Source organism: Oryctolagus cuniculus, chromosome 11 (genome assembly GCF_051225735.1).
Source record: "Oryctolagus cuniculus isolate XC-2025 breed Fujian yellow rabbit chromosome 11, ASM5122573v1, whole genome shotgun sequence".
Classification (NCBI taxonomy): domain Eukaryota; kingdom Metazoa; phylum Chordata; class Mammalia; order Lagomorpha; family Leporidae; genus Oryctolagus; species Oryctolagus cuniculus.
In genome coordinates, this window is record NC_142877.1 from 56,057,526 (window position 1) to 56,070,542 (window position 13,017).

The 13,017-nt window shown below is 54.6% G+C and overlaps 1 protein-coding gene across 6 annotated transcripts in view; it reads left to right on the plus strand.

Annotated features, from left to right (window-relative positions):
- EIF4B (eukaryotic translation initiation factor 4B) overlaps positions 1 to 12,703 on the plus strand; it is a 28,056-nt gene extending 15,353 nt beyond the window's left edge. Inside the window, exons 7-15 of one of the 6 annotated variants that reach the window (XR_016216756.1) lie at positions 118 to 255; positions 348 to 521; positions 4,240 to 4,468; positions 6,651 to 6,912; positions 8,177 to 8,390; positions 8,908 to 8,963; positions 9,404 to 9,491; positions 10,415 to 10,487; positions 10,762 to 12,703. Coding sequence is in view for 5 of the 6 variants with exons in the window: in XM_089308406.1 (XP_089164532.1) it covers positions 118 to 255; positions 348 to 521; positions 4,240 to 4,468; positions 6,651 to 6,763; positions 8,177 to 8,390; positions 8,908 to 8,963; positions 9,401 to 9,491; positions 10,415 to 10,487; positions 10,762 to 10,842 (1,169 nt within the window). In the remaining variant the exon portion in view is untranslated. Of the gene's footprint in view, positions 1 to 117; positions 256 to 347; positions 522 to 4,239; positions 4,469 to 6,650; positions 6,913 to 8,176; positions 8,391 to 8,907; positions 8,964 to 9,400; positions 9,492 to 10,414; positions 10,488 to 10,761 lie in introns of all 6 variants that reach the window. The other 5 variants (XM_089308406.1, XM_008256499.5, XM_089308407.1 and 2 more) reach the window with 5 other exon arrangements.
- Positions 12,704 to 13,017: the final 314 nt, after the last annotated feature.

Genomic DNA, 13,017 nt, shown 5'->3' on the forward strand with positions numbered 1-13,017 from the left:
TCTTCCCCTTGGGGAAATACTGTGATTTGTCTTTGTGGAAACTAAGACACGAGCATGTTTGTTTCTCTTAATGGGGTCAGAGAAAAGGGGACAATGTTACCTGTCTCTCTCCTCTAGAGTATCGGGATCGTTACGATTCAGACCGGTATCGGGATGGGTACCGGGATGGGTACCGGGACGGCCCACGCCGGGACATGGATCGGTACGGGGGTCGGGATCGCTATGACGACCGGGGCAGCCGAGACTACGATCGGGGTGAGTAAAAAGCACATTGCTGTCTTTGAAGCATTACTGTGTTGCCCTTTTACCTTCCAGTGTGACGGTTGCCACTTGGGGTGTGTTTGCAGGCTATGACTCCAGGCTAGGCAGTGGCAGAAGAGCGTTTGGTAGTGGGTACCGCAGGGATGACGACTACAGGGGAGGCGGGGACCGCTACGAAGACCGCTATGACAGACGGGACGACCGGCCGTGGGGCTCCAGAGACGATTACTCCCGGGACGACTACAGGCGGGAGGACAGAGGTAAACATGTTCTCTTGCTTTCCTGATGGAGCAGACGCTGGGGACACACTGGGAGCTTTGCAGCCTGCTTCTGGCTCCTGGAGTGGGCACGGGTCGAGGGTCCACGCTGTGAAGTGGGCAGCAGGGGTATGGACAGCCTCATGGAGATGAACCACATCCAGTTCTGTCCCACTCACCTGCCGCAGCATGGAGGCCTCCACTCAAAGGGTCGTTATGATCCCACTTAGAATGACCCTTCGCATTGGTGGCTTAGCGCCCCATTTTTTCAAAAAAGAATTCACATTCAGATTACCATAATCTTGTGACCAGCGATGGACACTGAGAGGTTAAAAAGCAAGCATTACTGGCCGGCGCCGCAGCTCACTAGGCTAATCCTCCGTCTAGCGGCGCCGGCACACCAGGTTCTAGTCCCGGTCGGGGCGCCAGATTCTTTCCCAGTTGCCCCTCTTCCAGGCCAGCTCTCTGCTGTGGCCAGGGAGTGCAGTGGAGGATGGCCCAAGTGCTTGGGCCCTGCACCCCATGGGAGACCAGGAGAAGCACCTGGCTCCTGCCATCGGATCAGCGCGGTGTGCCGGCCGCAGCGCGCCGGCCATGGCAGCCATTGGAGGGTGAACCAACGGCAACGGAAGACCTTTCTCTCTGTCTCTCTCTCTCACTGCCCACTCTACTCTGCCTGTCAAAAAATTAAAAAAAAAAAAAAAAAAAAAAAAAACAAGCATTACTGATTTCCACTGCCATTACACCACAGTACAGGGGAGACTTTGGTGCGTCTGTTCTAAAATACAGCCTACAAGATGTGTTGTGTTGCCAGTCTGACTTGTCGCAGGTTGTGAATGAATGACCATCGTGTCATCCTAACTGAGGTCATGGCGTCAAAAAAGTTAGGGTATTTGGCCCCACATTTTTCTGCCTTCCGTGTTCACCATCCCGTCTCAGCTTTCGTGCCGAGGGCTCTCCATCCGTCCTCTCCTGGGACTTTTCTGGAAGAGGGAAAGTAGACCTGGACGGCCAGGCAGGAAGTACAGGCGAGGACAGAGTTCGTCAGAGCCAGGTGGAAATCCACTGCATGGAGTCGTCTAATTCCCCATCTGACAAAACACAAACCACAAGAGCTCCCGTTTGTTTTTTTTGTTTTAAATTCATTCTTAAAACATTTTTTTTTTAGATTTGTTAATTTATTTCAGAGGCAGAGTTACAGAGAGGGAGAGACAGAGGTCTTCCATCTCCCGGTTCACTCCCCAAATGGCCGAAACGGCTGAAGCTGGGCCAATCTGGAGCCAGGAGCTTCTTCCGGGTCTTCACAAGGGTGCAGGAGCCCAGGCTCTTGGGCCATCAGCAGGAGGTGGATCGGAAGTGGAGCAGCTGGAATTCCCAACTGGTGCCCAGATGGGATGTTGGGGCCGCAGGCGGAGGCTTAACCTACTACACCATTATGCCGGCCCCTAAATTAATTCTTAAAAACACAGCTGTTAATGTATTTCTTCAAGCTGGAGGCCTAAAAATACAAATACTAGCTGACACTTAGTGAACATGTACTCTGCACTGACACCACACTGCATGCCCATGCATGGATTGTTCCGTTGTGTGAATCTGTGTGAGCTGCTTCAGCAGGAGGAGACATGTGACTCCTGACCTTCTCTTCATCAGATCCTTGCTCCCCAGTAGCCTTACACCCAGCTTTGTCCTGCTGTTGGTCCTGCTCCAAGATCTGTCCCCTCATCTCAAGTCACTGCCACTGTCTGGTGTGATGCCATCTGGATTGTTCTTCCGTCCACTGGTGAACTCATCAGATTCCTACGACATCAGGGCTGGGGCTGGTGCTGGGGCGGGATCTAACTACTAGAACCGTCTCTGCTGCCTCCAGGATTCCCAGTAGCAGGAAGCAGAGCTGGGAAGAAACCCAGGCCTTCCGATATGGGATACAGGCAACCCAAGCAGTGTCTGTCTTTGCCCCGGCCCGTGCCGCCCCTCTGATTAGGCCCCATTGCTGCACCCACATGACTCGCAGTTTTCTCCACGGGCTTTCCCTGCCCTGCGCCAGTCTTCACAGCGGTCACAGATGTCTTTCTGGACAAGATGGAATTCCATTAGCCCTCCTGTCAGTCTTGCTCGTGTGCGCGGCCCAGCTTTCACTGTTGGTCTGCAGTTGGCTCCTTCAGCGTTGTCTCCTGCTCTTTCCTCGGATACCCTGGTGTTAGCACTCAGCGCCTTCATGGGCTCCCCCGCAGTCCCGGCATCCCATGTTCTTGTCACTTGGGCCCTCTGACTAATTGAACTCCCTGTCAGCGGGGGGAAGCCTGGCATCATGTATCTGGCCTTTGCACAGTATCTGACATGTGGGTGCTTAAATTATTTGTTGGGTGAAAGGGTATTGACTGAAGAAGGGGATGTGGTGTTCTGTCCGGAAGGAAGCAGTGGAGCTGCAGTAATACAGACTTTATTCTTTGGTCTAGCGAAGATCAGCTATGAACCTCAAGGCAACGACTCCTGGTGAGCCCCAGCTTTATTTTTAAAAGTAGAAATAGGTGCAGGCAGGTGTTGGGCAGTGAGTCAAGCTGCCACTTGCTGCCTGCATCCAGTTGCAGAGTTCTGGGATCAGGTCTTGCCTTGGCATCGATGCAGCTTCCTAGTTCCATGTGTCCTGGAGGGCAGCAGATGGTGACTTGAGTGCTTGGCCTCTGACACCCACGTGGGAGACCTGGGTGAGTTCCTTGCCCCTGGCTGTTGCAGGCATTTTGAGGCATGAACCAGCAGGTAGAAACTTGATCTCTCTCATTCTGCCTTTCAAGTAAATTCAAACTTTTTTTTTTTTTAAGTGAAGATAGTGTCGCTTCACAAAGTTAAGCATATTAGCCGTGTGTCTCAGAAGCTGTATAAGTTGTCAGTTTAGAGTCTGTACATGAAGCACGTGTCTTGCTAAGCAGTGTGCTGCAGGTCACATGGATGTCGTGAGCACACTCAGCGCCCTGTCAGGAGAGCCTGGCTCTTTCCAGAGTCATTTTACGGAGCATGTCGGCCTGCTCTGCTCCCTCTGTGTTCTGTACGTCTGAGATACTTAGGAGAAACAAGGCTTTGTTTTTTTACAATGGCTTTCAAGTACAGTTTCCTTGGAACACCTGGCTGTATCTTCAGAGTTTTCTGACATGTCAGATCAAGGAAGAAGTATTAGGCTCCCTTAGGTTTACGTTCATGTGTTTAGTGTTGGAGGCTTTGACCTGTTAATCACCTGTCAGATTTATATGAGCATTACACACAGACAGGAGTGTAGGAACTAGTCTTTCCTTGCAGGTTGTTAGTGTACTGAAGGTACCCACCTTCCAACCAGGTATTTTTAAGATTAATTTATTTACATTTTTATTTGAAAGGGAGAGAGAACAAAAGTGCTTCTATCCCCAAATGCCCGCAGTAGTCAGGCTGGGGCAGGCCAAAGCCAAGAGCCAGGAGCTCCATCCAGGTCTCCCACATGGGTGCAGGGACCAAGTCCTTGGGCCATCACCTGTGCCTCCCAGAGCGCACATTCGCAGGAAGTAGGATGGCTGGGGGATGCAGGTGTCTCCAGTGGCAGTCTGGGCCAGCTGCCTGTCCTACGCTACCTGGTGCCTCCCCTGCTTGCTGATTGGCTGGGCCTCTCACCTGGATCCCGTGTAGCATGTCATGGAGCTGCATCTGGGACCCTGCTGATGAGGAGAACCGTTACCTAGAGTTTCATTTAACACAGGTCCTCCCCAGAGACCCAAACTGAACCTGAAGCCTCGGAGTACACCTAAGGAAGACGACTCCTCTGCTGGCACCTCGCAGTCCAGTCGGGCAGCTTCTATCTTTGGAGGGGCAAAGCCTGTCGACACAGCTGCTAGAGAGAGAGAAGTCGAGGAGCGGCTGCAGAAGGAGCAGGAGAAACTGCAGCGCCAGCTGGACGAGCCCAAGCTGGAGCGGCGGCCCCGGGAGAGGCGAGTCTTCAGTCCAGGCTTCCCCCCGCGGCACTGGGGGGTGTCGTGGGGCTGGGGCTGCGGCTGGGGCTGGGGCTGGGGCAGTCTGAAGGGAGGGGCAGTTGAGCAGTGGAGCGGTTCCCTTATCCCTCACAGCTTTCAGAAGGCCTCCTGCTGGGCTAGATAACTACCCCAGACAGGAGTGTGCAAGTCATGGGCGCGCTGCTTCTCGCGACTTATACTTCCGCAGCATTACTGTGTGTGTGCTGCGGGGGCCCCTACGGAGAGTGTTGGAGCGGGCACTGTGTGGCTGGCCGTTGCCGTTGGCAGTGCCCGCATCCCAGATCAGCAGTGCCCGTTCAAACACGGCCACTCCGCTTCCAGTCCAGCTCCCTGTTGATGGGTCTCAGAAAGCAGTGGGGGTGGGGGGGCCAAGGACCTGGGCCCCTGCCACCACCGGTGAAGTTCCTGCCCTTGCATTCAGCCTGGCCCATACCTGGCTGTTGCTGCTATTTGGGGAGTGAACCAGCAAATGAAAGATCTTTTTCTCTCTCCCTCTCTTCTGCCTTTCAAATAAATCATCATTTATTTTTATTTACTTAGTATTAAAAAGTCACGTATTTACTAGCATAAAGACTCTTTAAAAAATTCTAATGTGGCCGGCGCCGCGGCTCACTAGGCTAATCCTCCGCCTTGCGGCGCCGGCACACCGGGTTCTAGTCCCAGTCGGGGCGCCGGATTCTGTCCTGGTTGCCCCTCTTCCAGGCCAGCTCTCTTCTGTGGCCAGGGAGTGCAGTGGAGGATGGCCCAGGTGCTTGGGCCCTGCACCCCATGGGAGACCAGGAGAAGTACCTGGATCCTGCCATCGGATCAGCGTGGTGCGCCGGCTGCGGCAGCCATTGGAGGGTGAACCAACGGCAAAAGGAAGACCTTTCTCTCTGTTTCTCTCACTGTCCACTCTGCCTGGCCAAAAAAAAAAAAAATTCTAATGTTCTGGGGCTGGACATCTGGCATAGTGATGAAGGTGCCATTTGGGGTGCCACGCCACGTGAAAGTGCCTGAGTTAAGTGGCTCAAGGATTAGGCTCCTGCCACCCACGTGGGAGACCCAGACTGGATTCCTAGCTCGTGGTTTGGCACCTGTTGCGCCCCAGCCGTCACAGCATCCAGGAAGTGGACTGGCAGATGGAACATCATTGCTTCTCTGTCTCTGTCCTCTGCCTTTCAAAGTAAATAAATAAGTTTTAAGAAGTAAGTTGATGGTTCTGAAGAACCAGGCTAGTTACAAATGGCTTACAGGATTAACAGTAGAGAAGTGCAGCATAGATTGTGTGAGAGAATATTTTCTTAAATGTATTTGAAAGGCAGAGAGATCTCCCATCAGTTGATCAAAGCTGGGAGCGGGGACATTGATCAAGCCTCCTGCATTAATGCAGAGACCCAGCCACTTGAGCCACCACGTCTTCCCCCGCCCCGCCCCCCCCCCCCCCCCCCCCCGGGTAGACGTAGGAGGAAGCTGGAATCAAGCGGAGCCAGGACTCCAGCACAGGCTTCCAGTACAGAACGCAGGCCTCCCAGGCTGCGTCGGAAGCACTCCACCAAGCGCCAGCCCTGGAGGAGGATGCTCTTTAATAACTGATTCTTGGCCGGCGCCGTGGCTCAATAGGCTAACCCTCCGCCTGCGGCGCCGGCACACCGGGTTCTAGTCCCGGTTGGGGCACTGGATTCTGTCCCAGTCGTTCCTCTTCCAGTCCAGCTCTCTGCTGTGGCTTGGGAGTGCAGTGGAGGATGGCCCAAGTGCTTGGGCCCTGCACCCCATGGGAGACCAGGAGAAGCACCTGGCTCCTGGCTTCGGATCAGCGCTGCACGCCAGCCATAACAGCCATTTGGGGGGTGAACCAACGGAAGGAAGTCCTTTCTCTCTGTCTCTCTCTCACTGTCTAACTCTGCCTGTCAAAATAAATAAATAAATAAAAATAACTGATTCTTGCGGGATTTAGAGCCCAAGCTGTGTCTGAGTATCTGTGACTCTCAAATCATGTGAGGGAACAGAACCCGTGCCTGCATGCACACACACGCACCCATGGATAGAGCAAGTATCGTCTGATGATGATGGGTGATGGTTCTCGAGGCTCAGCACGGGTCCAGGGTGACCTTGTTTGACAGGACATAATGATGTGTTTTGTGCCGTCACTTCTGTGCAGACACCCAAGCTGGCGAAGTGAAGAAACTCAGGAACGCGAGCGGTCAAGGACAGGAAGTGAGTCATCGCAGACTGGGACTGCAGCCGCTTCTGGCAGAAGTAAGTCAGACCAGGGTGGGTATCGTCACTGCCACTGCCTGTCCCCAAGTCACACAGCGGTCTGGCAGTGCTAGATCGGCGGGCACTCTGTTTGGGTTAGCATGGACTGATGGGAGTTTAGCATCTCCTGCTGGGAAATCTGAGGAATGGGCACCAGGATAGAGGTAAACGATGGGTTTGGAGCCTACTTGACCGTTTACCTTGTCCCGTCATCGTCGGTCTTTGTGTCAGCAGTTTTGTGACCCTGAGCAGTCCCTGGGCCTGGAGTGCTGGGTGAGCTGCCCCTGGACCAGCCTTTGGTCATGGTGTGTGTGTCTTCCTTCCTCACTGGTGTCTGGTGGGTCACGTGTACCTGTAGTGTTGGAGACCTGGCTGGTTCAGTGCTGCTCCCCCTTCCCTTACCAAGATCCAGTCTTTAACCCTCCTTTCCTGTCTCTGAACTGTTTGGTACTTAAGCGTTTCAAAACACAGCTCAAGGCTGAAGCAATTTGGAGATTCCTCCAGGTATTGTAGTTTGCTGGAGTTTGCAGGTACTGCATGTGGAGCCGGCGCTGCGGCTCACTAGGCTAATCCCCCGCCTGCGGTGCCGGCACCCCAGGTTCTAGTCCCAGTCGGGGCGCCAGATTCTGTCCCGGTTGCCCCTCTTCCAGGCCAGCTCTCTGCTGTGGCCCGGGAGTGCAGTGGGGGATGGACCAAGTGCTTGGGCCCTGCACCCGCATGAGAGACCAGGAGAAGCACCTGGCTCCTGGCTTCGGATCAGCGTGGTGTGCCGGCCGCAGCGCGCCAGCTTTAGCGGCCATTGGAGGGTGAACCAACGGGAGGAAGACTTTTCTCTCTGTCTCTCTCTCTCTCTGTCTAACTCTGCCTGTCAAAAAAAAAAAACAAAACACAGAACTGCATGTGGTACCTAGGGACTTTGTAGCAAAGGGAAAGTGTTCGAGAGTGTTGAGCTGATCCTGTAACTACGTCTGTAGAGCTGGCGCTTACAAACGTGGAAAGATCATGACAAACAGGTTCTGGGCTTTAAGGAAACTTTTGGTGCCCTTTTAAAAAAATAAGTGCACATCGGTTTTCATGAGTGTGTGCGCGTGGCCACGTCCTAGTGTGTGTGTGAGAGTGCTGAGCCCGAGTGGGCCGAGCAGTGAGAACTGGAGTTGGGAGCCGCCAACGCCCTGGCACATGGCTGCGCGCTGCCCCCGGGTGTTTTCCCGTGTTCTCTGCACACCGGTAGGCGCTTTGGTGAAGACGCTGTTTGACACTGCTGCAGGGATCCATCCACCGGGCACCCGGTTGGTGTCTTTCATGACGACGGGAGCTGCTAAACTCAGCTGTGGAGCGTTTTCCATGCCGCTGACATGGGGGACAGGGGCTTGTGCAGGTTGTGCCACCCCCACAGCCTCCACGCTGACCTCCACTCTGCCCCCACAGATGCGCGGAGGAGAGAGAGTGAGAAGTCTCTAGACAACGAGACCCTCAGTAAGGAGGAGGACTGTCACTCTCCAACTTCTAAGCCTCCCAAACCCGATCAGCCTCTAAAGGTAATGCCAGCCCCTCCACCAAAGGAGAATGCTTGGGTGAAGCGAAGTTCTAACCCTCCTGCTCGGTCCCAGAGCTCAGACACAGAGCAGCAGTCCCCGACCAGGTGAGTCAGCTCGCAAGCCGCAGAGTCTGAATATGGGATCTCGTGATGGAAAATGCCTGCGGGGTGCGGCCGGTGTCGCGACGCGCCGGCCTCACTCTCTCCGTTACAGTTAGTTGTGTGCTGGAGCTGGCTCGGAGAGCCAGTGCTCGGTTTTCTGCTTTTGGGTAGCTGGTTGGCATCCCTTGGATGACTTGACGTTAGCTACGATGGGCGTGGCGGGCACTGTAAACCAGGCTCTGCCCAGCTCTGCCGCATGGCAGCATGTACCTGGAGCCACCTCGCTTCTGAGGCTCGAACCTCCAAGCCTCGCACTGCCCTGGCACGGCTGCCATGATTCTAAAGCACACAGCACTTACGTTCAAATGATTGCTTCCGTCTCTGTCTTTCCTGAATTCTAACACCCGTATGTTAATGTAGCCTGTTTCTGGTAGCGCTTACTACATTTTAGAAATGGTTCTGAATGTCTGAGGCGTTCCCACTCTGAAATAACTTACACAGCTGCGTGTTTCCCTTCCAGTGGTGGCGGGAAAGCAGCCCCCGCCCAGCCAGCCGAGGAGGGACCAGGAAGGAAAGGTGAGCCCGTCCTCGGCAGAGGTGGATCTACGGGGCGGGGCGTCAGGAAAGCTGGGCCTCAGACTCCCGCTGCCAGGGTGAAAGCTCCTTTGATCCCTACTCTGGCTCGCCTCTAGAGGGCAGGAGCGGCCCCTCTGTAGAGCTCGCGAAGCCCTGCCGTTTCCCGGTAGAGCACTGGAAAGGAGGGGGAGTCATCGGAAGGAAATGCGTGTGTTCAGTCCAGATTAGAAACGTCACCGCTAGCAGAGTCAAGGTCACCACGGGGCGTCAGAGCCCTAAGTCCAGCTTGTGTTGACAGTGGGGAGCCGTCTAGCGGACCTTGGCTGGGGGGTGAGTGATGTGCAGGGCGCAGGACGACGCCCTGGGGTGTAGAGCACAGCTTTCCTGGGAGGGGTGGCTCTTGGGCTGCTCTGACTGGTTTTGTGTTCCTGCCCAAGCAGATGAGAGCAAAGTAGATGGGATGAGTGGACCCAGAGGCCGCGGTCCAGGAGAGGGCGGGAGCAGAGAGCACTGGAAGGAGTCGGACAGGTAAGCCTGCTCTCTCCCCGGCTAGAGCGCGCGTCCTGTGAGCGAGGCTCTGCTTGTCGGGGCGGATGCTGGACGCTGGTTCAGATGTCGCATCAGACCATGTCAGAGGGCCTGGGTTCAAGTCCAGGCTCTGCTTCTGGTCCAGCATCCTGCTAATGTGCACCCTGGGAGGCGGCAGTAATGGCTCAAATGCTTGGATTTGTGCCACCCACGTTGGGGGTCCGGGTTGAGTGCTGGCCTCGGGGCTTTGGCCTGGCCTGGCCTCGCCTCAGCTGTTTCAGGCGTTTAGGAAGCAAACCAGCAGATGGAAGATAAATCTGTTTATCAGTCTCCGTCTCTCTCTTCATTTCCAATAAAATGTAGATAAATACTTGGTAGAGGAAAAAAAGATAAAAGGTTTTTTTATTTTAAGATTTGTTTATTTGAAAGGCAGAGTTAGATTTTCCATCTACTGGTTCTCTCCCCATTTGGCTGCAATGGCTGGAGCTGAGCCAGTCTAAAACCAGGAGCCAGGAGCTTCTTCCGGGTCTCCCACATGGGTGCAGGGGCCCTAGCATTTGGGCCATCCTGCACTGATTTCCCAGGTGCATTAGCAGGGAGCTGGATCAGAAGTGGTGCAGCCCAAACTCGAACCACACATACGGGAATTCTGGCACTGCAGGTGGCGGCTTAACCCATTATGTCACAGTGCCGGCCCCAAACGTGGTGAAAGTTAGAGAGAGGAGTTTTGGTGTTCTGAAAACTGCCAGAGCTGTCACTGTGGCGCGCTGAAGTCACTCAGCAGACATGTCAGACAAGTTGCAAGGACTGCTAACTGGCAGCGCCTGTGGGTGCCCCACCCTGTGTGTGAGCACGGGGGTGAGGGAAGGTGTAAAGTAGGGGTCAGCTCCTGGACACGTGCTTCTACCCCTCCATCTCCACAGGAAAGATGGCAAAAAGGAACAAGATGCCAGATCTGCACCTGAGCCAAAGAAACGTGAAGAAAGTCCAGCCTCCGTAAGTGTCAGACGTGGCCTTCAGCCGCTCTTAGCTGCTTTTGCCCTTGAACTCCCGTACGTGTGGGCTGCAGGTGCCGGAAACGAGGCACTGCGGCGCCGGTGGAGATAAAAGAGCTCCTGCCCTGTTGCCATCTCTCCACCCGCGTGCTCCAGTGAGCACGCAGATGCGGTCCGGATGGCCGCCCCGCCCGGGAAAGTGGCAGTGTCCCGTGCCGTGGGTTTTTGTTCTGCACGTGCAGCGCCTTCATTGCCTTGTCACTCGTCCGTTACAGAAGTTCAGTTCTGCAAGCAAGTACGCTGCTCTCTCCGTGGACGGTGAAGATGAGAACGAGGGGGAGGACGACGCTGAGTAGCCCCCTCATGCCCCGCGCGCTCCTCACCTCCACCCCGGGACACTCAAGAGCAAATCAAACCTCTATCCAGCAAGACACAATAAAACTCACCATCTCCTGGAGACCTTTCTTAACTTTTTTTTTAACGAGATGAAATTCTTTTGCATGCTGCTGCAGCCTTTAACGTGTTGACGTGGCCGGAGGAGCGCCACTGTGGCCGGAGCGCGAGCACGCTTGAACAGAAGTTGGGCTGGGTTTTTATGAGGCTATGCGGTTGCCTGCGTGACTGGTGCCCGGGGGCCTCCACTTAGCAAAAATGGCAATGGCAGCGACTGGGCGCTAGGGGAGGGTCAGGGAAGCGCGTGAGATTTCTGCCTTTCCTTTCCTGTTGTGGCATATATGAATACACAGACATTACCGGAGTAGATTGTTCACCTGGCAAAGGTAGATTTAGTCTCCAGGAGGCTGCCCGCCCCTCCTCCTCTTGAATTCTGAGTTCCTGGGGCCAGCCTAGGAGGATTATCTTTATTTTTACCCCCCAGGGGGGTAGCTGAGAGTCTACAGGCCACTAGAGAGCAGGACTGCTTGGGGACCAAATCAGTAGGAGAATCGTGGTTTGAGGCAGAGTTTTGGGAGGTGCTGAGGGGCCTGGTGTGGCCTCCAGTGAGAGTGGCGACTTCCTGGCGCAGGAAGCGCTGGGGGTGGCGGGAAGTCCCGGGCTACTCTTTCCAAACACTGTGCTCTCTGAACGCTGAGATACAGCCACGTTCTGTTAACCCAAAAGCTTTAAATTCAGAGTCTGGTCTTAGGTTCTTTGCGCTACTTAGACCTCCCGAAAAAGCAGTCTCTGTCGCAGTCAGGCACCTGCGCACCCGGCCTCTGGGGCTGGGGAACGAGAATCACTGCTTTGCCCCCCCCCCCGCCCAGTCTCTGAGGCCCGAAGCTCGGGACTCACTCCTCCCTCGGCCACGCCTGCTCCTGCTGCTCCGAGCCCGGCAGATCAGTGTCCCGGGACTGGCGGTGCTGGCTGCAGAGCAGGAAGGACGGATGGGTAGGGACCGGGAAATGAGGAGCCTTTCTTGCAGCCTTGATTGGGGTTTTTGGTTTCTGTAACCAGTTTCCTTCTCTGCTGAGTCCCACGCGCTTGGGTTTATAATGTGGCCGAGATTAACGTGTGGGGAGTTTTGCTTTGGGTTTTTTTGTTTGTTTCTTTTTAAGCTTCCCTTAAAAGAATGAATAATGGAGAGAACTCTTTAGCAAGGTCTTGGTTTCTCTGGCAACAAAGTAGCTTGTCTGCTTGTATGTGCGCCTTTGTGTAGGGTCCGCTCAGTAGATGGTACCCACAGAGAACTGGTGTCTTGGTGTGTCATTGGCAAGCCCTTCCCCCATCAGTCCTGGTGCGAGCCGGCTGGGCAGGGCTGCTGGTTGAAGCGCGCTGCAGCAGGGGGCGCGATGGGTCATTTGCTCAGTGGACTAAAGATGACCAAGCGAAGTGAATTACCTTCAAATAATTGGCGTGGGCAGGCTAGTAGCTGGGAAGTGGGCTTTTCATGAGATGCCCAAAGCTGAAAGGGTCTTGGACCCACTGCTCGTAGGTAATGGAAAGACAGTCGCCCCCTTCGTGTCTGCTCCTTCCAGATAGTCGGATCCAAAAAAGCTGTTCTTTCCCACGCCCCTGCCTTGCCCTCCTGTTAAGATCGGAACAGGGATTGATTTATGTCCCGCCCCTGAATACATGTAAAATTTGTACAAAAATATCTTCTATGAAAATGATTTGTAATCTGTAGACTTAATACCTGGGAGATGTCTTGAGATGTAAAATCCCATCCTTTGGGTTGTGGGGTTTTTGTTTTCTCCAAATAAATCTGATCTTTAAAGTTCATTTTAATGGTGAGATTGATTTGACACACAGTGCTTCGCGCCTGCCTCCCCCACAGATGGGCGGGGTGGCCTTTCCCCCCTCCCCCTCCCCCCTCCCAAGTGCAAGATCCGAGGCTGGGGTTCCACTGCCTACAAGGTCTGGGAATTTGCATCCCAGCTCCCCCTGGTGTTAACTTGCATCGCTCATGGGGCTCAGAAGCCCTCTGTAATTTGCCCAGCACTGGGAGGAGAGGGCCCTGGGCCCTGAGGCCTTGCCTCCTGCCCGCAGCTCCTTGAGAGTGCTGATGGAGGACCTGGAGCCGTGGGGATTTTCCA